Source organism: Lemur catta, chromosome 13, assembly GCF_020740605.2.
Source record: "Lemur catta isolate mLemCat1 chromosome 13, mLemCat1.pri, whole genome shotgun sequence".
NCBI classification, from domain to species: Eukaryota; Metazoa; Chordata; class Mammalia; order Primates; family Lemuridae; genus Lemur; species Lemur catta.
In genome coordinates, this window is record NC_059140.1 from 78,128,098 (window position 1) to 78,154,257 (window position 26,160).

Genomic DNA, 26,160 nt, shown 5'->3' on the forward strand with positions numbered 1-26,160 from the left:
ATTTTAGCTAGGAGAGAGTTTAAAGGACTGAGTAAGCTACCATTTTTCATAAGTCAAAATGTAACATGTTATTAATAGTAAAAAGGAAACTATAAAGTAATGATTGCTATATAATGGAAAGGTCCAGACAAGAAGTCCCCACAAGTTCATGAAACTAATTCATTTATATTTTTGGTCAATTTTCCATATGCTTATAATATCTCAAAATTAAAAAGAAAGAAATGTTTCCTATCTAAATCCTAAATGATTCAGAGATAAGCAGAGCTGGGGAGGTTTTCTTTTACAGAATGAACCTATGAGATTCACTTCAGAACAAGCCTAGAGCACCTGATCATTCAGAAAGCCACAGGGACCCTCAAAATCAGATTTGAAATACGTTTCAGATTACTTGAGGTTTCTATATTAGAGATTACTTACTAGAGGCCCATACACCATGTAATAGGGGCATATAATCTGCTGTCCTGGCTAAAAATAAACTGGTCCCTAAGGAGAAAACAGACTAACCATAGACCCATGGTCTTTAGTTATAACATCAAAATGTTATCAGAGGTTCCCTTAGGATTTGGCATGCTTAATTCTTTCAGACTAGGATTTCATATAGTCTGTTACTACAATTTACTAAAAATTCTTATGAACTTGGATGAAACAGAACCTAAATTGCAAGAAAAAGTAGGTTTTCATTCAGTGAATTGGGGCCCCAAGTTGGTAACAAGTACAGTTAAATTGTATCTACTGACTCACTGGTTATTCAGCACCTAAAGTAAAATTTACAGTTAGATATCAGAAATGCTTTCACATTATTACTACTTGATTTTAAGTTTAACTAGTAAAGCAATCAAAAGAAGGTATATTTTATGTACAGAAGATAATTATACACATAAGAGCTATTGTGTTCTGAGAAACAAAACACCATCAGACCTCATCTTCAAAGTCTCGAGTTACAATCACCTTTTATATCTAACATTACCAAAAAAGAGTTCTAACCCATTAATCAACTCAGATCATATACAGGGAAGTAGAAAAAAATTTTTCTCATAGGAGACATCACCAATACTCTTAACTCCTATGAAAAATCTTTCATTTTTAACAAAATAAAAGATTATCAAGTTATTTCTATATCTTAAATAATTCTTAATTTACTCAGATTAATCTTATCTTCTGTTTTCTTCATTATCTTTTGTGAGATTGCATAATGATGAGAATTACTTCTAAAACAGCTACCATTCCTTTCACAAAGCTGCCTAAAATTGCTTGTGTTCTATATCGCTCACTCGCTTTTTCTCATCGCTTTCTCTTATTTTCTCATCATTCCAGATTTTTGAAGAAATCCTCACTATAATTCTGCCAATGTCCTTTTGTGTAGCCCACCAGCTCTGCATGCGATGCTATAATAAAAATTAAAAGTAATGTTAGCTATTACCACTGAGGATTTTAATTACTTTAGTTTCAGGATCCTATACGAATTGGTTTATAGCTGTGTTAATAAAAAGAGATTCTGATATTTGTCTCAGTGATAAAAATTAAGCCCTATACCACAGATGCCTAACAGAACAACTTCTGTTCACTATTTACAATTCTTGGCCAGGCGCAGTGGCTCACGCCTGTAATCCTAGCACTCTGGAGGTTGAGGAGGGTGGACTGTTTGAGCTCAGGAGCTCGAGACCAGCCTGAGCAAGAGTGAGACCCCGTCTCTACTAGAAATAGAAAGAAACTAGCTGGACAACTAAAAATATACAGAAAAAATTAGCCGGGCATGGTGGTGCATGCCTGTAGTCCCAACTACTCAGGAGGCTGAGGCAGAAAGGATTGCTTGAGCCCAGGAATTTGAGGTTGCTGTGAGGTAGGCTGACGCCACGACACTCTAGTCTGGGCAACAAAGTAAGACTCAGTCTCAAAAAAAAATCAAAAATTAAAAAAATAAATAATTCTCTAGTTCAATGTTTTCTAAGTTAACTCACTATAAGTTTTCTTTATTTTCTTGAATATTTCAAGTTAAGGTCCATTATTTTAACATAAAGTGTTTTTGCCAATTAAAAATTCTACAAAAAAGAGTAATAAGAATTTGTAATTTTTTACAACACATACTACTTAGTATTTCTTCACAACAACCTAAGACTTATATTTTGTTACATGGATATATTGAAAATAGAAGACATACACCAACAAGAGTTCTCAATATATAAAATTCACCTTTCCTAAATTTTTATATATATCAGAAGACATAAGAAATCATTACCTGAGTTACTAGGAAATTGTTCTTCTAAGTTGGTATCCTTTAAATAAAGGATTGATTTCCTTTGCATCATTAGCCTCAGTTAATTTAAAACTAGTATTCAGATATTTAAATATGGGCTAATTTATTAACTCCCACTAATTAAAGTAATAAAGATGATTAAACTAACAGACTGTACTGTATTTAAGATACATACTTTGGGCCTGGTGTCCATGACATACATATAGCGATTGACTGGATTGGCTTTACTGATGGCTTGAAGCAAATGTTCATCCTCCAGGCACCTGGCACTGAATCCTGACAGTGGTTGACTACATCGACAAATGGCAGCCTAATTTTAAAAAGACAGAAAACAGATTATGCAAAGATCTCTAAAATATAACTTTAAAAATGCTCAAAAGAAAGTGTTAGAATCAAATATGACAATTAGAAGGCATCAAAACTTTGAAATCCTCTTTGAATTAAAAAATATTTCAATACCTTGATGTTCCCTAAGTTTTCCCAATATTCTCTTCTCCTAAGAAAAGTCAATGTCTCCTTGTCAAGTTTGAACTTGGGTCCTAGGAAGCAACACTCAGTTGATCATCTATCAAGTAATTTACTGTTAAGATACCTGCATTCTGTGCTTTATTTAAATTACAGGGTACTTTCAACTCAAGTTCAAGTAAGGGCTTAGTCAGTATATACAGAATAGGAACTTTTAAGTGGTAACTTTAAATTTTTATTTTCCAAAGGCTTGCAGATCTCTAACTAGAAATCGGCAATCTTCATTACAAAATGAGACATAAAAAGAGAAAAATAAGCTTCAATTCAAATTTGGTTTAAAACATAGTCAATATAAGACAGTAAAAATATATGTAAGTAGTAAATGGTTAGATTAGATATTTACTGTTGTTTAAAGTCCTAAAAAAGATTTAAAAGATTTAGAACCATATACTTTTTCTCCAATGGAAAAAAAGTAAATATAAATTCACACATTTCCATGTTTTAAATTGACACACAAAATAAAACCATGAACATTTAATAAAAATAGCAGAAGAAAATGAGGATTACCTTATTAAATTCTTTTCACACCTACTTTCTGCTTTTCGTTAAACTGGGCACTGAATATCTATTTTCAGCCCAGCTTTTCAATAAACAATGTATATAAACATGGGTGTGTCAACAGAGGCCATAACCAGGTAACCTCACTATGACTCAGTTATGGAAAACAGATTACAAACTTCTGTTTAAACTCTTACCTTTTACCTCTGCTCCCTTCCAAAACCCAAATAAGGTTCTAATAAAGTTAAAATGTATAAAACCACAAGAACAAAGGGAATGGGAAAAAAGACAATAATAGAGATGTTAATAAAATTTGTGGAGATGATAGCAGATTGGCAAGTAATAAGCAGGGCAAAGAAAGCTACTAACTCCTTTAAGTCAGTAAGAAGGTATTTTGCGTAGCAAAATCCCACACAGACTCAGGAACTGGTACCTCCAAAGGCCTGTGCAGGGGCATGACTGAAAACAGGAGAAATAGTTGAATGTCTGCGTAAGGACTAGCTAAGGCTTCCCAGATCCTCCCTTACTCCAAAGACAAAACTTGTTCTATGAAGAGGATCAACCTGAAGACTCTGGACGACAGACATGGCTGCAGGTGAGGTGAAGCTCTATACCCACAAAACTCAGGACCATTAAGGAAAGCCTACGTACCCAAATATAAGATCCTCCCACCCCTCTTCCCATGCCTGGATCATAGCCAGACTTACTATACACACTGGGACCAAAATTAGAGGATTCCCCTTTCAAGAAACCAACTCATACAACAGAAGGAATTCAGAGATATAAACCACTCACGCACACAAACTTCTAAGTGGCTTAAATATGAGAAGTCAGTCAAGAATCAGAAATAAGAAACACAAAAAAATAAATAGAAAAAAATGGAAAAAAAGATAATTGACGTGGGAAGCACAAGAATTCTTTTTAAAAAATTCTTAACACCTTAGAGAACTAAACATCATATCTAAGAAAACCGTCTCAAAAGATCAGAAAACAGGAAAGAGCTCTTGCATATTAAAAACACTATAGCAAAAATAAAGGATCCAAGACATAGACTGGAGATATGGTTGAGGAAATCTTCTAAAAATAGAAAGAGATGAAAAATAGGGGAGAAAGTTAAAAAAAAAAATGGAAGTGTAGGCTATGAAACCCAATTGTCAAATAATAAAAGTTAAAAAAAAAAAATCAGGCCAGGCATGGTAGCATGTGCCTATAGTCCTAGCTATGAGGGAGGTTAAGGTAGGAGGATCATTTGAGTCCAGGAGTTCAAGGCTGCAGAGAGCTATGATCACACCACTGCATTCCAGCCTAGGCAACAAAGCAAGACCCTGTTTAAAAAAAAAAAAGTAAACTAAATAAACAAATAAAAAGTATAAAGGAAATTAACAGGGGAGGAAGTTACCAAAGAAATATAGACAGAAATCCCCAAAACTGAGACCTGACTTTCTAAATGAAATTTAAAAAGATATGCCAAGGAATATCAGTGTGAAATTTCAAAACACTGGGAAAAAAGATGATTCTAAAAGCTCCCAGAGAAAAAAATCAGGTCACAAAGCATTGAGAGTCAGAAATGGCACAGAACTCCTCAACTTACTTGCTGTGAGATATAAGAAAAGTGATTTAGCCTCTCTGAATTTCAGTTTTCCCATTTGGAAGTTACAGGTAATTAGTAGAGCCTACCTTACAAAGTTATGAAGGCATGCAAATAAAGCATTTAACATACAGTACCTCCTGGCCTTCTGTTAGTAGGCTACAAAAGTAAGTTTTACTGTGAAAAGCAACCCGATTACAGCACCTCATTATAAAAATGCCTCTTCTACCTCTTCTGTTGTAAAATCCTTTTGATTTGAGCTACTATTAAAACGGAAGCCTGAAATATCCTTGGTTCTCTTTCTTTTCTCAATGGTTTTCTTATCAAAACTACCCAGTTTCCCCAAATACAAGTAGGATCAAAAGAGAGCCACAGGAAAGGAAGAACCACCTACCTGTTCACTAATCCTATTATTTTCAAGTCACTACTGGAAGGGAGGGACAGAAGATGATGACAAGAAGTATGAAAGTTTCTACATTTCAGTATAGTCTTGTTTTAAAATTTCAAAAATGTAATTAAACTAAAGGCCAGAACTTCTCTATTGGCAACCTGTTAATGTAAAAAGGAGTGTTCTTTTGGATACTTAAACCTGAAGAGGAGTCATACTATACTTATAAAATCAAAGGAGAAGCTTCCTACCTCCTTATCTTGATGATAGTAGGAAAGAACCGGGAATCTTCCCTTGCTCCGGAACTTGGAACTACCAACAATTATTGGTTTGCTTGCTATCTGGGGAACATAAAGTTCTCTGGGATAAGTTTCACATATCTGTAAATACAAAATAAAACATAACCATTCTACTCATAGTTCAAACCCACCTTCAAAAACCTTTAAACCTTATTAAATGCAAGAGCAGCACACTGTAGTACATAGACAGCTTGCTGCTCTGACCTTCTCTGACCTTCTGGTGCTATCATTTTCTTAATTTCTTCAAAAGGTTGTTAAGTTACCTTATATTCTCGGTTGGCATCAGACAACTGCCAGTGTGAATTTGGCACTCCCATCCTCTTATATTCCTCAGCAAGGTCAATGAGTTGCCAGCCTTGTAGTCGTTCTGAATCATTTTGTTTGGGATTATAAGAAAATGCATATAGATCTTCATATTTTGCTATAGAATACAAAATTTAAAATGTTAAAATGTAATTTATAAGACTTAATACACTATAAATAATTTTTCAGTTTTTTCCTTCATTTTCTCTTTAAAATCTTCAGACATGGCTAATGCCTGAACATACTTAAACTTAATATTTTCTAAGTTCTTTGATACAAATGATTACACATAAAGGTGTATACATAGCGATCTGAGATTCGATTTATGTCGTCAGCAAAAGTTAAGGCAATAAATAATACAGCTCAACTTATATATTAAATCTTCTATTGTATGTTTTTTTCTTAAAAGTAAAATTTTAAAGACAAATAGACACTTCCTACTCACCACTTTTCCCAAATGAGAAGCAAAATGGAAAGACTAATGCTGAAATGAAAAACTAAAGAGGCCATATAGAACATGAACTTGCATCATACACCCCTTTAGGACAGTATTGACCAAAAACAGCAATTGTTGCACAGAGCTCAGTAGAATACTTACTTCTGAACAATGATAAGCCCTGGAGTCACAGAACCATCTTTACTAAAAGCTCTAGCTTAACTTGGGACAAGAGGATGTTACGGGCTCTATGTGTTGGGAGAGAAGAGCAAACACAGACCTGCTCCTGTACCACTCATGCAGGCCGCAATCCAGTTTGCTCAATTGAAAACCAACTCAACGTACAATTCAAGCCATGTGGGGGAAGGAAGCCTCCAGATCCCCAGGGCATAAGTACTGATAAGATTCCTCTTTAGGACCTATATCCCTCTCAACCCTACTTTCACTACCAATAGACTTTAAAAACATTAATGTAAATCTATGGTTTCTGTATACTATAAATTATAAATGCTTTACTTTTTCCTTACTATAAACCTTTCTTTGGACACCATTCTCAAAATTCAGATTAGTTTCTAATTATTTCTAGGCCAATTTGGGGGGAATAAAGGGCATAAGAACCTTATTGTCAGAGTAACTTAAAGTATAAAATAACAATAATGAGACATTAAATAAAGTATCTTGAATAACCCATCTCAAATTGAGCATGTAAGCTTTGGTCTCTAAGAACAATACCTTGTTTTGACAGTTGTAGCAAGGAGTTGTAAATATCATGGCAATCTCTTTCTCTGGGAACAATGAAATGCACAATTCTGAAGTTCTTGCACTGAATCACAAGCGGGCATCCTGAAGTAGTCAAAGCCAGTTTCTCTACTGAGGCAATGTGGTGGTGCAATATCTACAGCATGAATAAACATTCAAGTCATCAATACAGAAAGCACTAAATATTTATTCTCTTCTGGAGTGTACAAGTGTCAGGAATGCCCTCCTCAAATAAAGTTGCAAATGCTATATACTACTCACTTAAACTACAAGTTTTTAAATGACTAAATGCCCAAGTCAGGAACACGAGTGTCACTCTGCTCCTTCCTCCATTACCCCACATACTCAATACCTTATCAGATCCCAAGAACTATATCTCCTAAGTGTCTCTGTAACCTATCTACTTCTCTCCATCTCTACTGTCACTTCCCTAGCTGCAATGTCCCCACTGTCTCTGACTTGAACTACTATTAATAAAGAGTCCCAAATGCTCTCCCCATATCTACTCTTGACCCTGTTGATCCATTTTCTACAAGATGGTAGAGTGAACATTCAAAAGCATTCTAGAAAGAAAAAAGGCAGTCTAGTCATTTCCCATTTTCTCTAGCCCCGTTTCAAGTGTCTCCCCCATCATTGACTACGTATGTTCTAGTGACATTTGCCTTCTTTTGGCTCCTCAAATGCGCCAAGCTCCTTCACACATGCTGACTTGCTCCGACTAACTGGTACTACACTGTAGCTCTAACTCTTCACCTAGGAATTTCTAGTCATATTTCTGGTCTTTGCTTAAAACTCATAATTAACTGGGTATAGTGGTACATGACTTCTACTTAGGAGGCTGAGGCAGGAGAGCACTTGAGCCAAGGAGTTCAAGGCCAGCTTGAACAACATAGCAAGACAAAAAGCCTCATAATGTCACCAAGAAGTATAGCCTGACAAGCCCCACAACCCTCATATAAAACATGAACTTGCATTATACAACCCTTTAGGACAGTGTTGACCAAAAACAGCAATTGCTGCACAGAGCTCAGGAGAATACTTACTTCTGAACAATGATGAGCCCTGGAGTCAAAGAACCATCTTTACTAAAAGCTCTAGCTTAACTTGGGACAACAGGGTGTTTCAGACTCTATGTTTTGGGAGAGAAGAGCAAACACAGACCTGCTCCTATGCTACCCATGTAGGCCGCAACCCAGTTTGCTCAACTGAAAACCAACTCAACATATAACTCACGTCATGTGGGGGAAGGAGGTTAATCCCCTCCATTTTCTTATTGCATAACCCCCAAGTAGGTTAATCCTCTCCATTTTCTTACTGCATATCAACCTACACTTTTCCTTCAGAGCACTTATTTCATGAGTAATTAGCTGTGTGGTGAACATCTATTTCTCCATCTAGACTGTGGACACTTCACAAGGAGCAAGCTCAGCTGATCAACACTACATCTCCAGTACCTAACACAGTACCTGGAGTGTTACAATTGCCCTCCTCCATCAAAAAATTTACAAATGTTATATATTCCAAATTCCAACTCTAATTTCTAAATGACTGAACGCCCAAGCTAGAAATATGGATACCATCCCTGACACCCACTCCATCACAAGATACGTTTACTGAGTAAATGAATTAAAAGTCCTACTACAAACTCAGTACTTGATGGTACTTTAAACATGAGATTATCATTCTCACCTTCTACAATATTTTGTTTGCTACTAAAAAAGTCTACTTTTTCTCAATACCATTCCTATTAATTTAAAATATTTATAGGAAACTTTTCTAGAGAACAAGTCTTAGGTTCCTGAACAATCATGGCAAGAGAGCAATTTATCTGAAATTAATCTAAAAATGTAAAATAAATTTCAGTAAAAAAATCTGTGTTTTTTGTGGTAGGGTAAGGGATGGATATTAATTATATAAAATATATGTTATATAATTATAATATGTTAATATCAATTATATTAATCATATATGTTAATGTAAAGTTCACATGCAAGATTAAAGGCATACAAATAATCAAGAAAAGCTTGAAAAAGAAGAATAATGAGAGAAGAACTTGTCCTATGGAAATTAAAACTATATATAGCACAGATAATTAACATATACATACGTAGCCTATCCTTATGGCTAAGATTTAGAAAGATTATCATTTATATTATTGGGCCTCTGACAAATTTCTCAAAATGATCTAATAGTAACATCTAAATACAGAATAAGGAAAAATAAGCTAACTGTAATATTACAGGTTGAGTATTACGTATTCAAAATGCTTGGGACTAGAAATGTTTCAAAGTTTGGATTTTTTCAGATTTTGGTATATTTTCATTGTACTTATTGAATGAACATCCCTAATCCAAAAATCCAAAATCTGGAATGCTGCAACGAGCATTTCCTTTGAACATCATGTCAGCACTCAAAGAGTTATGGATTTTTGGATTAGAGATACTCAATCTGTATGTTACTATTATGGTTCTAATTAAGACTCGTAATGATTTTCAGGAAGAAAATAAACAAGGGACTCAGCTCTACCACTAAATAGTTATGTGCTCCTAGAAAAATTATCATCTGGAAAATGAGAAAAAGGATAAAAAGCTGGTAAGGTCCCTTTTAGATTAAAATGTTCATGTCTATGGATTTAGTATACTAACAGACTTTATTCAAGAGAGACACATGGGAATATACTGATAAGAAAGCATCTTAAAGACAATGGTGGGAGAGGAGACAGCAACATAGATATATCTTTTGCTGCCCCTCAAACTACATTCCCAACAGCTAAAGAAATAGCTGTATGGGAAACTTTGATTTGTATCTCTAGGAGATGGATAGCATACAGAGAAAATACCAAGGCAGGTGGACAAACGAAGGGCAGATGGAGTAGAGGATAACATGACTAACGACTTTAGAAGGTACTGCTAGTGAGACTCCTGGCAGTTCTTGGCAAGCACTGGGTAGGGAAGGGATCCAGTGCCTCTAGGGAATACAATTTCTCTAAGATCAGCATCTCAGGAGAGTTACTTGTTGCAATTACATATCAATGGCTGGCCTTCCCGGGAAAATCAAAAAAGCACGATCAAAGAGATAAAAAGAAGAATGCATCATGTGCCATAAAGGATAGTGGACCCCAGAGCAGTATTACTTCTCAGATTGGGAGGCAAAACCAACCTCTAATTTTGACTCTACTGCTTAGAAAAATAGAATATGCAGCTATGATTTACTGAGTCACTATTAGGCATTAGGCACAGATATTTTAAATATTTTCTATCATCTAAAATTCACAAAAGCTCTGCATGATGACTGGTGCTATATATCCATTTTATGTAGGTGCTAAGCTTGGAAGTCACACACTTTTTGGCAGATGCTGTTGGTCTGCCCTTCCTCTCCACCTTCCTTACTTGCAATGCCCATCTCCATCAAGAGATCAAAAATGCTAGAAATATGCATTCCCTCCCTCCTACTCAGGTAGAAGTAGCCAAGTGTCCCAATTTCTGAACAATCAAATGTTAAGGAAAGTTGGCTGGGGGACTTCTGGGAAAGCTTCTCCTCCCTGAACAAAGACGAAGGGAGTACTGAGGAAACCCACCCACTCCTCCTGTTTGGGGAGGTTTGGCACCATTTTCAATCAGGTATTCATTTACTTACAGTCAAAAGCACCCTGACACCGTCACCCAACCAGGAAGAAGCAAAGCTGGCATCTGAACCCAAAGCTACCTGACAGCACAGCCTACGCTCCCTTTACTGCTCTGCACTGCTTGTGTGACACGGAACAAATCACCACTTCCCTCAGCTTCAACTTCTTCATCTATAAAATGAAGGCTACAAAACCTGGCATGGCTATAGGCAGAGAAACATGCCTCAATCTCTCCCTCTCCAGCACACAGATATTAATCCCATGTTTCTACTCCCTATTCCGACTTATTTTCTGCTTAGCACTTATCGCTATGTATTTTACTTATTTATCCTATTTGGCTGTCTCTCCCCACTAGAATGTTGGCTCTGAGGGCAGAATTGGTATCTGTTATTATTGGCTAGTGTTTCCAAAATACCTAGAATAGCAATATGAAACACACCACAGGTGCTCAATAAACATGTGCTAAATTAATGCATGAATAAATAAATGAATGAATTCTAAAACATAACGGGAAGAACAAAGAGCCCAAAACAGCCATGACAATTGTAGAGAACAAGTTGGGAGGATCTGCTGTACTAGATATCAAAAATTATTAAGACACCATAGTCAATAAAACAGTGTGATATCAGTACAGTGTAGTCAGTATACCAAAAGAATAGAAGACAGAGCTCAAAAGCAGACCCTAGCGTTCATGTAAGCTTTATTTATGACAGAGCTGGTACCAAAGATCAACGGAATAAAACAGGCAATAAATGTTGCCAGTTGTCCACAAGAAAAAAATAAAACTGAATCCTTATGTCACATCATACACCAAAATATAATATTTCCCAGATGTATTAACAACTTATACATGGAAGACAAGCTTTAACAAGAAAATATAAGAGGATCTTTATGACCATAACATAGGAAAGCTTTTCTTAAGTCACAGAAGAGCACAAACCATAAGACAAAAAAGTGAAAAATCTATAACATTAAAAATGTAAACTTTAATTAAAAGACATATAAAGACATATATATTCAAAAGCAGACAAAAAACAAGCCACACCCTGGGAAAAGCTATCTATGAGACACACAGATATCTGTGTGTCAGATACTTATGTGTGCTATGTAAGACAAAGTAATAAAACCCAGAATTCTTATAAAATCAATTAAAGACAAACAATCCAATAGAAAAAGAAAAGAAAACCCAATGGCCAAAATATCTGAAAAGACAACTTTTTTATAATCAGCAAATTAACTTTACAATTGCACATCCACCAGATAAGCAAAAACTTTTTTTTTTTTTTTTTGAGACAGAGTCTCACTTTGTTGCCCAGGCTAGAGTGAGTGCCGTTGCATCAGCCTAGCTCACAGCAACCTCAAACTCCTGGGCTTAAGCGATCCTACTGCCTCAGCCTCCCGAGTAGCTGAGACTACAGGCATGCGCCACCATGCCCGGCTAATTTTTGTCTATATATATTTTTAGTTGGCCAGATAATTTCTTTCTATTTTTAGTAGAGATGGGGGTCTCGCTCAGGCTGGTCTCGAACTCCTGACCTCGAGCGATCCACCCGCCTCGGCCTCCCAGAGGGCTAGGATTACAGGCATGAGCCCAGCCAAAAATTTTTAAGTTGATAATACCAGTGTTGACGAAGATGTAGAACAATGTGTAACACTTTACTGAGGAGAATAACTTGGAACAACCATTTTGAAGAGGTGACAAACTTAGTAAGGTTAAATATGTGCTTATTCAAGACCCAATAATTTTATTCCCTGGCAAATATCCCAGAGAAACACTGGCACATGTACAGAAAGAAACATGTATAAGACATTTGTATATGTATATGTATATTTTCAAGTATACTTAAAGGTATACTTGAGTACATATAAAAGTATACTTGAAAATGTATACATATATTTTCTATCCATATACAAGATGTTGGTACATCCATGTGTATACTACAACATTTATACTAGCAAAAAACAAATTAAACACCTTAACTGCAATTTGGTATAAAAATATTATGGAATACACCAAACAATCAATTTGACCTATTAACATATACATATATTATTTAGATTTTTAAAAATTAAAATGAATAAATAGGCACTTTATAATTATTTATGAGATAAAAAGAGTCTGCTATTCTACAGAAGACGTCAACATTAACACCACTGATTTATAAGAAGAGAAAGCAGGAGTGATTTGGTAACAGAAAAAATATTTGGTTGAGATAGGTAACCAATGATTAAAAATTTTGTTCTACATGTTCAAAATAAAACACAGGGACAGACCAAGTCCATTATTATCAATATGGTAAACAGTACAGCTGTGGTCTTCCTTACCCAGGTTTCTTTTTGATGAGAGTCTATAAATAACAGATGTGTGGCTGTAAGATACAGCGTTCCTGTTAATGACTTGTTGCTGGTACTGAATCGGTCAAGTAATTTTACTTGTTCAACCTAAAAGAAAAAAGATGTTATTTGTCACTTCAAAAGTAGTGTAAACTCTTTTTCTGTTATCCCAGGACTTATATCCACCCATTTTCAATTTTTTCTTCCTTTTGTTCAAAAACATAAGAGCTCATTTAATATTTGGTGTTAAATTTCATATATCCTTTTGGGGAATATATAAGCCACAAACAACACAGGCATTATTTACAGTTACGAGTGTAAACAATAGAGAACACTATTTAAAAAAAAAAAAAACAGTAACACATATTAAGGGGAGCAAGACAGAGAGCTGCATGGTCCAGTAAGCAAAAACATTTTTCATACCCAAGAGTCAACATTTTTATCTAAAGTTGAAAAAATCAAGTAATAAGTATACAAGGTTATTATCTAGAGTTCTAGAAGTAAACTACTAGAAAAATTAAATCAGAAAACAGTAGAGTGGTTGTAAACTCCAACTTAGTTTCTATATTCTCCTCACCACCCAGAGACAGGACAATAACTGTTGTGTCCAGCTCTTCTGTTCAGCTAATGCTAAGCATTATTCAAGGTCCACTGATGCCATGCTTCCTAACATGAATCTTCAGAAAATTAATTTATTACTTATGTCTTGGCTTTGTATTATTCCTTTGTAGCTCTGAATTTCCTGGTACAGATGCTGTCTTATGCTTCTGTCTCCTCGAAAGCCTGAGGCAGTGAGGTACATAGTATGTCTTTATTAATACCTGTAGAGAGATAGATACACACACACACACACACACATTGTCACTGGAGTGGAGAGTGGGATTAGGGTTAGCCAGGAATGTGCAGGAGACTACTGCTTTGAAATTTAGTGTTATTCACCATTCTGGGAGGAAAAAAGTACTACTACCAATTAAAAATTTTTCATTTACAGGTACAGCAGCAAGTTGTAGATAGTTCTTTAGATTGTCTGTGTCTTCCAAGCTATCTAGCTAGCCATTATCTCATTAATTCTATACTTTTCTCCCACAAATATTTTTCTTTGTATTACTAATTGAAGGACAAAATGCCCCCATTATGAAATTATGATTTACAAAGTAATCAAGCACCACCATTTAAAAGGGTAGATTAGCTTCTCCCTCCCTTCACGGCTCCTGTAAATTTACTTCCATGGAGAGTTTTTGCTTATAACAGCACTGGTTCAAATAAGTTAAAATTTAAATGTAAAATTTTAAAGCTTATTTTTGATACAAAATTTTATTTGCACATGTAAGATGATGGATTCAATTTTGACACTTTCCTCTGGAAACTTAAGAGAAATGATCTAATTTAAACACCTAAGGTCTGATAGTTGATTTGATATACAAAAACTGTCTGATCATTATACATTGTCCCTTAAGAAAACAGGAAGGCTTCCTACTTACAAACATGAATAAAGATTTCTCTTGGAGGTCAACATTTATTTTGCTGTTTAGGACCATTTCTTCCTTAAATATAATAAAAATATAGCTTCATTATACCATACACTGTGAGTCAAAACTTAAATTTAAACATCTTTTAAGACAAATGGGATCAATTACTGTTTACTCCTCTTCGTTGTGCTAGGCTTGGCTGGAAAGGGGATCATAGCCAAGCAATCACCACAATATAGATCTCACCTATCCTATTTCCTTAAGCAGGCAAAAAAAAAGTTCTAAGAGCGCTAACAAAAAGACAATTCTACATACTTACAGAAATAAAGTATCATAAAGTACCAATACTACTCAAGCTAATAATTTGTGCCAACATCATCTTGTAGCACTTCAAGTAGGTACTCAGAGAAAATTAAAAAGTACACTGGCAAGTAGTTTTAAAAGGGAGGAGGCTGATTTTATTACTATTAATATTTAATTAAATAGTAAGTTTGTTTTAAAAAGAAGTCCACACAAAGTTTTTAAATTTGTGGATTTTTAAAGGATCATAAATATTCACGGTTTTGCTCTAATCATAAGCTTTAAATTGTAATTTCTGTTCAAGCAACAATTATCTACAAAGCTTGTATACATGTAAAACAATCATATCATTTTTCCATTTGAATTTTATCCCTCTTCTGTCCATTATTTATGTATGAATACCTCCTATTGGCTCCTACAGTGTCTGACACAATAAATGTTTATTAAACTAAGATGAATTGCCACAGAGAAATTATTTCCCATAGGGGAAAAATGGAAGGTGCCCATAATTTACCAGTGGTCCTTTTTGTTGAAATCATTCAAGGGATTCATTAAATAAGATTCTTCTTTATCCCATTATACTGTTCCTCATTTCTCCCTGATACCTTTTCCCCACACAGTGGGTGAATACTAGATATTCATTCAGTAATGCATGAGTAAATGAACAACAAACTAAAAACAAGGAGACAAACTACTAGTAGGACAACAGGTATAGTTCAGCTTTGTTTATTTTTGTAGTACACGTGTGGACTTTCAGTCTTATATCCCCACCCATTACCCAAATAGGGCAAAGTCACCCTTCCTCTGGAACTGTATAGTACTACATAGTTCTTCTGGCTGAGTCTCTACCAAGGTAGCAAATTTGGCTTGAAAATGCTCTTTCCAAGGCTTTACGCTTATTTCCTGATTCCCCTTAGTTTTACAGCCAAAACTGTCTGAAATTCCTTTTGTTAGGTATTTAATTTTGATCATCCACATACAAGCTTCAAAGCCTAGTTGTTCATCTGAATCATCTCCAAAACTTCGCAAAAGTACAAATCCCAAGCCTCATTTCAACTCCATTCAGTCATCTGAGGAGATGGAGACCAAGAATCTGTACTTGTACGAAGTTCACCTGCTCATTCCTATGCAACTGATATTCCTTCTAACTTCAACTCCAAATTAATGCCTCTGGCTCCTAACTCAAGGAGATTAAACTCCTTCTCTACCTTTAGGCTCTTTTCCTAAACATTTAAGCTCCCAGTTTATCTAGTTCTCCCACTTTTTAAAGGAGCTTATTGCAACTTTGACCCTTTAAAATACGTTACACAAACACACACACCCAAACACACACACATATCTTTGAAGAACATGTAGATAAATGGGTCTCATTTTTTTATCTCTAAAATAAAGACAATAATCTCTTCTGCAGAGGGCTACAGAAAGGCTGGATATTAAATGTTAGGTACTTTACCCCTGTTTGCCTGATAAATATAAGCAATAAAGTACTCAAATAAATGTTTGCAAAAATTACTATAGTTAGTAATCTGGTAAGGTAGGTTCAGCCCTGACAGTCCTCTGTGTCAGGCTACTGACCAGTTAAGTTCAAATGGAGAAAGGAAGAAGGATGCACATGGAGTTTAAAAAGCAAATTCAATATTCCAATGTGCTCTATAGTTAGAAAAAAACTTTTTCTAATGTAAGAAAACAAAGATCATCTACGGCCATACCACCCTGAATGCACCTGATCTCGTCTGATCTTGGAAGCTAAGCAGGGTCGGGCCCGGTTAGTACTTGGATGGGAGAAAACAAAGATCAACAAGCTTTTCTTCACTAGTCGGAATACATAGAAAACACAGAATTCTCAATAGAGGAGATGTAACATTTATATCTCAAAGAGAAGCAGCATAACTTTTTAACTGATGAAAAAGAAACGTGTTAAAGTAGAGAATTAATGCTGTAGGTAAAAGGATACAAACAAGGGTTTTAAAGCAAAGTAGTCTATGACCCAATATGGTTTATAAGATCATTCCAGTGTCAATGTAGAGAAAATGCTCGGTAGGGTAAAGGTAACCAGGTTAGAGGCTAATGAAATAATCTAGGGGTGACTGGGAGAGATATTAGGATCTGAAAGAGAGGAAACCCATCTTGAGATAATAGCAAAACTGATGAGAAAAGGAAGAAAGAAGGAGAAATAAGAGGGTTCTTGATGATTTTAAGCTTGTCAGACTGGTTACCATTCACTAAAATAGGGTATAGAGAAGAAAAAGTAAATCTGAGAGCAAAGAAAGTAAATCTTGAATATAATAAATTGAAGGTTATCCATTACCACAGCAAACACAAACATATTAAAATCAAGGAAATATATAATAGTAGAAAACCATTACATGTAACTGCTTCAATAGGGCAATCTCTTCATGGATGTGACAGACAGTAAAATTAATCTGAAATTATTACAAAACATTTATTTAGTTCTTTAAAGTTCTGGAGGAAATAAGGAGAATTTCTAAGAAAATACATTGATTATTCTGCTCCTTATGGTAAACTCCTCCCCCCGAAAAGAGAAATCAAACATTTTTCTTTGTTAAAATCACTGGCATACAAATTTCAAACTACAGACTAAGTCAATTCCTAAAAACCAACTCCTCCTTTATCTTTTTCCTTTTCACCAAAGAACCAAAAGCACTTTACAGATGTTGCTACAGATTTTCCCCAGTCTTTTCTTGGAAATGTTTTAAGTCAGATATTTAGGAATCAACTACAACTCTTTTAGGTCACAATCACTGAGGAACTACCAAAATAATGTTAGGATCCTTAAATTATAGGTATCACTACAGGTAAAAAGTAAACAGGAAAGGGAAAAAAGGCTTTGGGGAAAGAAAGAATAAACAAAGAAAAAAAACACAGCAAGAAGAAAGGAATTGGAGGGTGTCCTAGTTGAGGGATGGTAAATGCCAACACACATTAAAGACTATTTAGGTGAACTGTTGCCAACTATAGGCCTACACTAAAAGTTTCCTAATGGTCTATGCAGGAAGTTCAAATTTCAGCCAATTACAAAGTTGGAAATGGAAAACACAGGGAATCCCATATACACAGAATCACATTCAGAAAATCCAGACACCTATTTATCCCCAAGAGAGAAAAGTGGCCTCTGAGACAGGAAGGAACCAATGTCCTTCTTCAATCAAACTTCTGTGACCAACACTTACACTTATTCTACAACTACTTGACCATGAATGCTGTGGTCACTGAAGCAGAAGATGCACTGTCACTACTTTTCTGGCTTGTTGCACTCCTTCCCTATAGCCAGGCATTCGTTTGGGACTCTTAGAATCATTATTTCACACTGACATCCTGCCAAGAATTAGCTTTCAAAAAGAAAGAGTACATCAAGCTGCCCTTCATGAAGTGGAAGGTAAGTGGAGGGCAGAGACTGTTTTTTTTTGTTCGAGTATCTCAGTTTCTAGAACAGTGTCTGGCTGCATAAATTATCAAGTGAAACACTCACGGACCTCTTAAGAGGGGAGAGAGTAACCTCGGATGGTAAAATCCAGAGGGCATTTTCCAGTTCTATCTTTGCTTTATTCCATCAGTGGCTTCCTCTCTCACTCTGAGTAAAAGCAAAGATTTTACAACGGCCTTTAAGGGTCTGTAGTAACTTGCCCCTGTCCAACTTTAATTCTTCTAGCATGTTCTCCTTCACTCACTGTGCTCTAGCCTTCTTGCTGGTTCTTAGCAAGCAGGCATCACCTACAAAGGGTTTTTGCCCCTGCTGTTCCCCTCACTCTTGCCTCCATGGCAGGATAGCTCTCTCCCTCACCAGTTTCAGGTTTGTACTCAAGAGTCACCTTCAGGAAGGGCTTCCCTAACTACCGATTTACAACTGTCTTCCCTCACCTCCCGGTAACCGCTGGACTCTCCAGAGCCCTTGCTTCCTTTATTTTCATCCATAGCATTTACCATCATTTAATATTCTACACATTGGACTTACTACTTTATTATGTCTTCCCCAACTAGAAAATAAATTTTATAACGGCAGGAGTTTTTGTCTGATTTGTTCATCACCATTTCCCCAGTAGCTAAAACAGTGCCTGGCCCAAGGGGGAGGAAGCAGAAGAGAAGGAAATTAGAACAGGGAAGCCAGTTCCCTTCCCAACTCTTCCAATCCCGGCTCTTCCAAATTTATCCCAACTACTCTTTGTCAGGCTCCTCTTCCTCAGCTTACCCCTTTTTAAGCATTCCCAGGACTCCAGCCTTCACACTCTTCTCTACGGAGTCGCAACATATTCTCCTTGCACAAAGTCATCCAAATAGAAATTTCAATGATTACCCAAACACAGATAACTCCCAAATATACTTCCTGGTGCTAGACCTTTTCCCTCATTCTGAACTCTCATTATTAGCTAGGTACTGGAAAAAACCTGACCACTTAAGTTTCTTTCATCCATCCCCCTCCTCTCCATTCCTACTCACACTGCCCCACCTGACTGCTCAAATCTCTTGATTAAATCACTATTCTGTGACAAAGGAGAGTGCAGTGGTTAAGAGAATAGGATTGGTAGTAGAAAGACATGGATTCAAGTTTCCAGCTTCCACCTGTCCCCGTAGTAGAGCAGTGTGAGCCATGACAAGTTATTTTATTTAATCTCTGAAACTTCAGTTTCCTCACCTGTAAAATGGGATAACATTAGTGACAGTCAAAATAGCACTCTACTTGGGGGAAAAGCATTTAGGTACTCCTCAAAACCTAATGGCTCTTATTTCAAAGACAATTTAAATAATATCAGTTCCTCCTTATTCTTGATCCATTCTTAGTTTTATATCTCCTTTCTTCTTTATAACAGATAATGTATATTTGTATACATACATGTATGATATCACATTCTAATGACAAAAAGGTGGAGCAAGCTAAAGAATAAATTGGGCATTACTTTTGGAATAATTCAATTTGAGCCCTAGGAAGGATCAGATTTTTACAGACATTCCATTCTACGACAAACTCTAGGACGCAGTTTTTCATTTATAGCTTTAAAAAAATAATTCTTCCATTCCATTCTGTAAAATTCCATTCACAGATAGTACAACATCATTCGACATCAATATATGATGTCAGCCAAAGTACTGGAGCCTGGCAGGGAAAGGAGAAAGACTGTAAAAAAAAAAGCACTGTCTCTGCATATTTCTCATTGTTTCTTGGCAGGACTAACTCATTACAGCAAAATCAGAGCTCAAAGTGATAGGCAGTAGCCATGTGGTTCATAAGTATAGCGTGGAAATGCTCTTTCGGAAATTCCAATTCAGGGACTTGACATCTTTATTGATGCTACACAGTTAGTAAACCAAATGTGACCAAAACAGGATGATATCTCTGTTCCTGAATTTTAAAACTAATTAGTACTCAGCTGAAATACTACACTGTTAAAATCTCTGGTTAACAAGCAATAAAGAATGATCCTACACATTATTAAAAATACCATGTAAATATTATTTACTTATGACAAGAAAAGGTTTGGGGAAGAAAAAGCTCTTAGAATTACTATTAGCATTTATTTCTGAATTAATATTAATACAAACTTAACAATTAGATTAAGGCTAGAGAGGCATTGAAAAAAGCAAACATAGTCTTTGGAGTTAGGCAAATCTTAGTTTAAATCCAAACTGGACCCCTCTTGAGCTAATTGGGCAGGTTACTTAAACTCTCTAAGCCTATTTCCTCTTTATTTATAAATGGAGATAATAATACCCAACAACTGAAAGGATTATTTAAGAGATTAGTGACGATACTGTATAAATTAACATTGTGAAATTGTCCATACTATAAAATTACAAAAATATTGTATAATTGGCTATATTGACATATAGTTGCTCAATAAATGGTAATTATTACTTATCAAATATAGCTGTCTGAACAATATAGAACAAATCACTAAATAGTCATATAGTATATACTCCATATACTTGATCAATTCTTGATCATACTGACTAAACTATATGAGGTTCAAAATAGCCAGTAAACCAAAAGCAATTCACTTTTGGTTTTGAAATACTTACAATTATTTTTGCAGCAAATTAAGTCCAGGTGAAGGCTACATACACATAATGGGAACAAAAGGTTGGCTATGCTCAAATTAATCTTTTAAGGGTAAGCTGTTTTCCTAGTAGATTAATAATTGAAGAAAATGTTACAGTCCATACAATTATCAGAATGTATATGAAGTCCAAGTCTATCTTGCTATTGTACACCCAGTCTCTGTACAGTGTCTGGTACATAATAAATACCTACCAAATATTTGTTTAATTGCAGTCTACATACACCACTTAAGAGCACCCCAGAGTAGTGGTCCAATGCTAGAAAAACAACCCAAAGTAATAAACGAGCATATTTGAGAAGTAGTTTTAATAGAAAGTTAGTCAGAAATCTTTTAGTCTTTAAAAAGGCATAAAAGGGCCTTATTAAACTACCAGCATGGATCCACGATGGAAAGCTACAACTAAATCAGAAAATTAATTGAAGAAAAGTCCATCAACTGGTAGTTAAAGAGGAATATCAGACCAAATGAAAATCACCAGTGACAACCTTCAAGGTGATAATAAGAAAGGCTACAACCAACCATACAACTAAAAACAAAGTATATATTATCATAAATTGAAGGAGAAAAGCCTTAAAAATACCCAAAGGATCTGAAATATTTTCCAAGAGTCTGTTCACTCTTATCATTCACCTAAGAATAAGGTTTGTTCTAGTTGATCAGATTCAGTTCACGTTTACTGGTTTTCAATTGTGTGCTATGCACTGCGTACTGAGCATATGAAACATGTACTCTGTTAGTATGTTTGCTTTAAAGAAAAAAAAAAGAAAGATAAAAAGATGAGGTTCAAACTGGTGCAGAAGGAAGTCATGTGCACACAGCTACTATATAATGCACATCTGGAAGCCTGGAACCAGGACAAGAACTTGATCCAATGCCCACTGTAGTCCTCTTTCCACCGTCGCACCTTCTACTAGTCTGGTTATAGACTTAATCACCCTTCTATTTTCAAACTTTAAGTGCCCAGCAACTTGAATTCTCGAGTTACTTTACCTTTCTTCTCTTAAAAAAAGAAAACTTTTTAAAAAGGGGTCAGTTTTTAATATCTTCAGTTTTACCAGGTCCTGTATGTGCCATGTTAAAAACAAGCTCTCATAAAAATGCATGTGCACCTTAAAAAGGTGTGTGAAATATTTTAAAGACATAGATCTCAAATTCTCATTGGAACAACGAAGATAACGTTAAGTCTGCTAGTTCCTCAAGCTAGCCGTAACTTTAAGATGAGCAGCAACTGAGTGGCGGTTTCAGCCTTGGCAAAACAAAATTCAAATTCAGTGGCTCTTCCTCCTAACTGATAGGCTCCGAGCGACCTTAAAATGATATTCAATTCTTCTGGTCTCGATTTAGGTTTTTCTCCCTCCCAAAGCTGAAGTTTAACTTTAATGCTGGAAGAGTAATTTGATAATATTGTGATGTCATTTCCTTAAGTTTTTAAATTTGTAACAGAATCATAAAATATTCGTTCATTCTCAAAATAAATGTCTTCCACGTACAGTAAGCGTGGAATTTAATAAGTTCAATCGAAGAAAGTTCCATCTGACCTTTTAAATTACGGAATAACATTTTCCCCTTCTCCATAACTCCTCTATTAAGCTGACTATTGAACTTAACGCAGAAAGTTTGAAGCACAGACACGGAAATGCCCAATCTAAACGACAGAAGACCCAGACAAGAAAGTGAGAGTGATCGTGGCTCCTCCAAAACTTGCATCATGAACCTGTGACACGGGACAATGAAACGTGAGCAAAGGAAAGCTTACACAACATCGTAATGTTAATTTGAGGACCCGCCCGTTTTCCGGTATATGAAGCGACGAACAGCCGAAAGCCCCCGAAGATAACGCACTTCCAATTTTGCCTCCTCAAAAAAAGGAAAGAAAGAATGTCTATATCTAAGAGGGCGTTGACCAATGTCCCCGGACTTACCCTCAAGCACCCCGAGCTTCTGAGAGACCCCTGCTCCCGCAGGTACGGGAGGCCTCCGCACCTCCCGTGGCCCACGCTGACCCTGCCCTCCCAGACCAGGCCCGACCAGGTCCCTTCGGCGCGGGGCCAGGTCCCCACCCGGCCAGTCCCCACCCGGTCAGGCCAGGCGAGCCCTCGACGCCTCCCACCTCGGCCGGGTGAGACCAGGCCAGCGGCAAATGGCTCTCCGCACCCGACTACCTTGGTCGTCCGGATGTGCTCCATCCCGAGGAGACGTATGCCGGCAGCCGGCCTCAGGGGAGTACCATGGGGCTAGAGAAGCCTGGCGGCGACAGTGACCCAGAGCCAGCGAGAACTCGCTCCCTGGGCCAGCGCCTCGGGTCCGTCAGCCCGCCTCCGGTGGCGTCAACCACGCAGGCGCGGCCGGCTATCGCCGTCTCCTAGAAACACTTCCCCAAACCGGAGGCCGCCGAGACGGCGCGGGGCTGGCGGGCAGAGCGTCCACCGACGCAGGGCGGCGCCCTGGCGCCACAGCGCCGCGGATTCCACAGCGCCTCCCGCTGGTGGAGGGCTGGCATGGCTCATCAATCCCGCCATCCCACCGAGGCGGGCCTTTGTCGTCCTGCTAGACAAGGAGAAGACGCTTCTCTGCGTGGGAATGGATCCTGAGCAAAGGGCTCTTGGCAGGTGAGGGCAAGATTGGGTGCTCTGAAGTTCATCACCACACAGGTGGACAGTATCAAACTTAGTCTGAGCTGCAATTTTACTCACAAGAATTTATTCTAAGGAAATAATCAGATATATTTAGTGAAGGTTTATTTGAAACAATCAGATTCTCCAGCACTACGGGATGAGTTGTGTAAAGTACGATGCTTTCGTACAATGTCAGCACCGGCATCCATTAAAACTCATCCTGTAGAGGGATATCACATAACAAAAATGTTGATGCTGTATTACTGAGTGGAAAAAAAAAAACTGGCTATAGAACGCTAAGTTTAATGTGACAGTGTTTTGTAATCTTTATGTCAACAAGAAGTTTACAGTTCTAGATGGTAGGACTACAGGTGATTTTTGTAATTCCTCTCATGCGCCAAATAATTCTCAGCCTGGAGCATGTTTTCTCCCCGGGGGATATTGGGCAAGTTCTGGAGACACTGTTGTTTGTTCCTACTGGAGGCAGGGGTGCTACTGGCACCTAGTGTGTAGAGGCTGGGGCTGCTGCTGAACTTCCTACCCGCCCCCCACAACAAAGAATTATCCAGCCCAAGGTGTCAGCAACGCAGAGGTAGAGAAACCCTGCTGTTTTTTGAGTATTCTGTACTAAGTTCACGTTTGTAATTAGAAAATGTTGTTTTTAAAAGGTTAGGAAGGAAACTATTATATCATCTTTCTTACTATGGTCAGTGTTAGAAAAACCTAACATCTAACTTTTCTAATTGAAAATTTTGTTTCATTGTATTCAAGTTATCGTGGTATTATTTTGTTTTTTGTTTTTTTTGAGTGCCTACTATGTTTCAGACAGATTGCCAAAGCAATGGAGACAACAACAGTCTTTGCGGTGGACTTGCTGACAAGTAAGGTAAATATGTAATAAGAATAAGATTGAACCACCCAGAACCAGTCTTGGTACAGTATCACATCCATCCCCTGCCCCCCAAAAACCACAAATCCTGCTGGGAGGTGGGAAGAAACACAACAAAACACATAACAAAAAAAAATGCTGAAAAATATGCGGGTCTTTACTGAAAATTTTTTGAGAAAATGGAAAGAGGTGAATTATATCGCATAATATTCAGCAAGACATGCTTAATAAAACATCTTTTTATATCATTTACCCCCAAACTTATATCTTCTTCGTTCCCTGTTCCCATACAGCTCTTCCTCCCTCTTCTCATCTCTTGCTATTTCTCATTTTCTCTCTTACCAATTCTCAGAGAGGTAATCATAATGCCATTAAATGACCTAAAGTGTACTAAGTGCTTTACCTGTATTATGAGGAAAATACTATTATTTCCCTCATTTTAAAGATGAAAAAAGTGAAACACAATGAAGTAACTTGTCCAATATCACACAGCAGATAAAGCCATGAAAAATCTATGGTATAAAGCCAGACAATGTGACTCCAGAGACTGTATTCTTAACAACTATTCTATATTGATTTGCTTTTTCAAAATCCACATTAAAGTTCCATTTATGGCAATATGATAGGCTAAGAAATCACCTTGCTTTTAAAAAAAACTAAAATAATGGACAAAATATAAAATCAAATTCTGTAAGGCATCAAATAACTGACAAGATAGTGAGAACTTACAAGTGCAAAATATAAAGGAAAGTATATATTCAGAGAGGTAAACAGGACATTGAAGTTGATCTTGCAACAGAGCTGTTTCCAAATCAAGTAAATTTAACATTTGTTTTGATGCCCTCCCAGGGCAGAAGTTCAGAAGTCGAAGTCTAGGGCCCACCTCAGATGAGGAATTCAATGACAGGCCCTTCCTATATAAAGCCAAAGCTACAAGGAAACTCAACGAATCCAACTGCCAGAAGACTGAAAGGAAATCTGACTTGATACTGAGAAATTGAGGGCGGTGGGCAGGAATAATTGCCTGTCTTGGCGATATTACAACCATGAAAAGGTCATTAGACGGATTTTCAGCCTAGATTAATATCACCCATGGGATCCACAAAACTTCAAGCTCTGAATGTTGTGTAAAGTGGTTTGGATTAGCAGTGCCTAGGAACTTTATTGTAGCAAACACAAATCCTTTTTGGTGAAATGCACCTCTATATTATGGCTCAAATAATTCTTACAATTAATTGTCCAAGGAAAATTAAAATAAAGTCATAATAAAAATAATTGCCACCTAAGAAAACAGTTCTCAAGACAAAATTGAAAGGAACAACATGATGGCAATAAGAGCTTTTATAATTATCAGGCTTACTGTATTAAAAAACTATGTTCATTATGTTTAAAGAACTGAAAGACAATGAAAATATCTGCAGTGTATGGAAAAATCATTTTTAAATGACCTAGCAGATATGAAAAAGAACCAAATAGAACTTCTATAAATGAAAATACAGAATTGAAATGGAAAATTCATTGAATGAATTTAACAGATTGGATAAAGTAGAAGAAAGAATAAGAAAACTGGAAGTTACTGAGAGAAAATTATCTGGAAAGCAATATAGAGAGAGAAAGATTGTAAATATGAAAGGGAGGTTAAGAGAAATGGAGTATAGAGTAAAACCATCTAACATAAATACAGTTTCACAAGAATAGGAGAGAGAGATATATTAGGACCAAGATAATATTTGAAGACCTGGAGCCTGAGATTTTTCAGAATGCACAGACGACACCAATCCGCAGAACAAAAACGTCCAACAGA

At 36.6% G+C, this 26,160-nt stretch overlaps 1 protein-coding gene across 3 annotated transcripts in view; it reads right to left on the reverse strand.

Annotated features, from left to right (window-relative positions):
- Nucleotides 1-23,293, reverse strand: part of MTMR6 (myotubularin related protein 6) — a 34,424-nt gene extending 11,131 nt beyond the window's left edge. For 2 of the 3 annotated variants that reach the window (XM_045566649.1, XM_045566651.1), the window contains exons 1-6: nucleotides 23,015-23,293; nucleotides 13,001-13,117; nucleotides 7,024-7,186; nucleotides 5,816-5,973; nucleotides 5,505-5,633; nucleotides 2,430-2,564 (exon numbers count right to left, since the gene is read on the reverse strand). In XM_045566649.1, the coding sequence (XP_045422605.1) occupies nucleotides 2,430-2,564; nucleotides 5,505-5,633; nucleotides 5,816-5,973; nucleotides 7,024-7,186; nucleotides 13,001-13,117; nucleotides 23,015-23,038 (726 nt within the window). In that variant the 5' untranslated portion in view covers nucleotides 23,039-23,293. Of the gene's footprint in view, nucleotides 1-1,271; nucleotides 1,386-2,429; nucleotides 2,565-5,504; nucleotides 5,634-5,815; nucleotides 5,974-7,023; nucleotides 7,187-13,000; nucleotides 13,118-23,014 lie in introns of all 3 variants that reach the window. The other variant, XM_045566650.1, reaches the window with a different exon arrangement.
- Nucleotides 23,294-26,160: the final 2,867 nt, after the last annotated feature.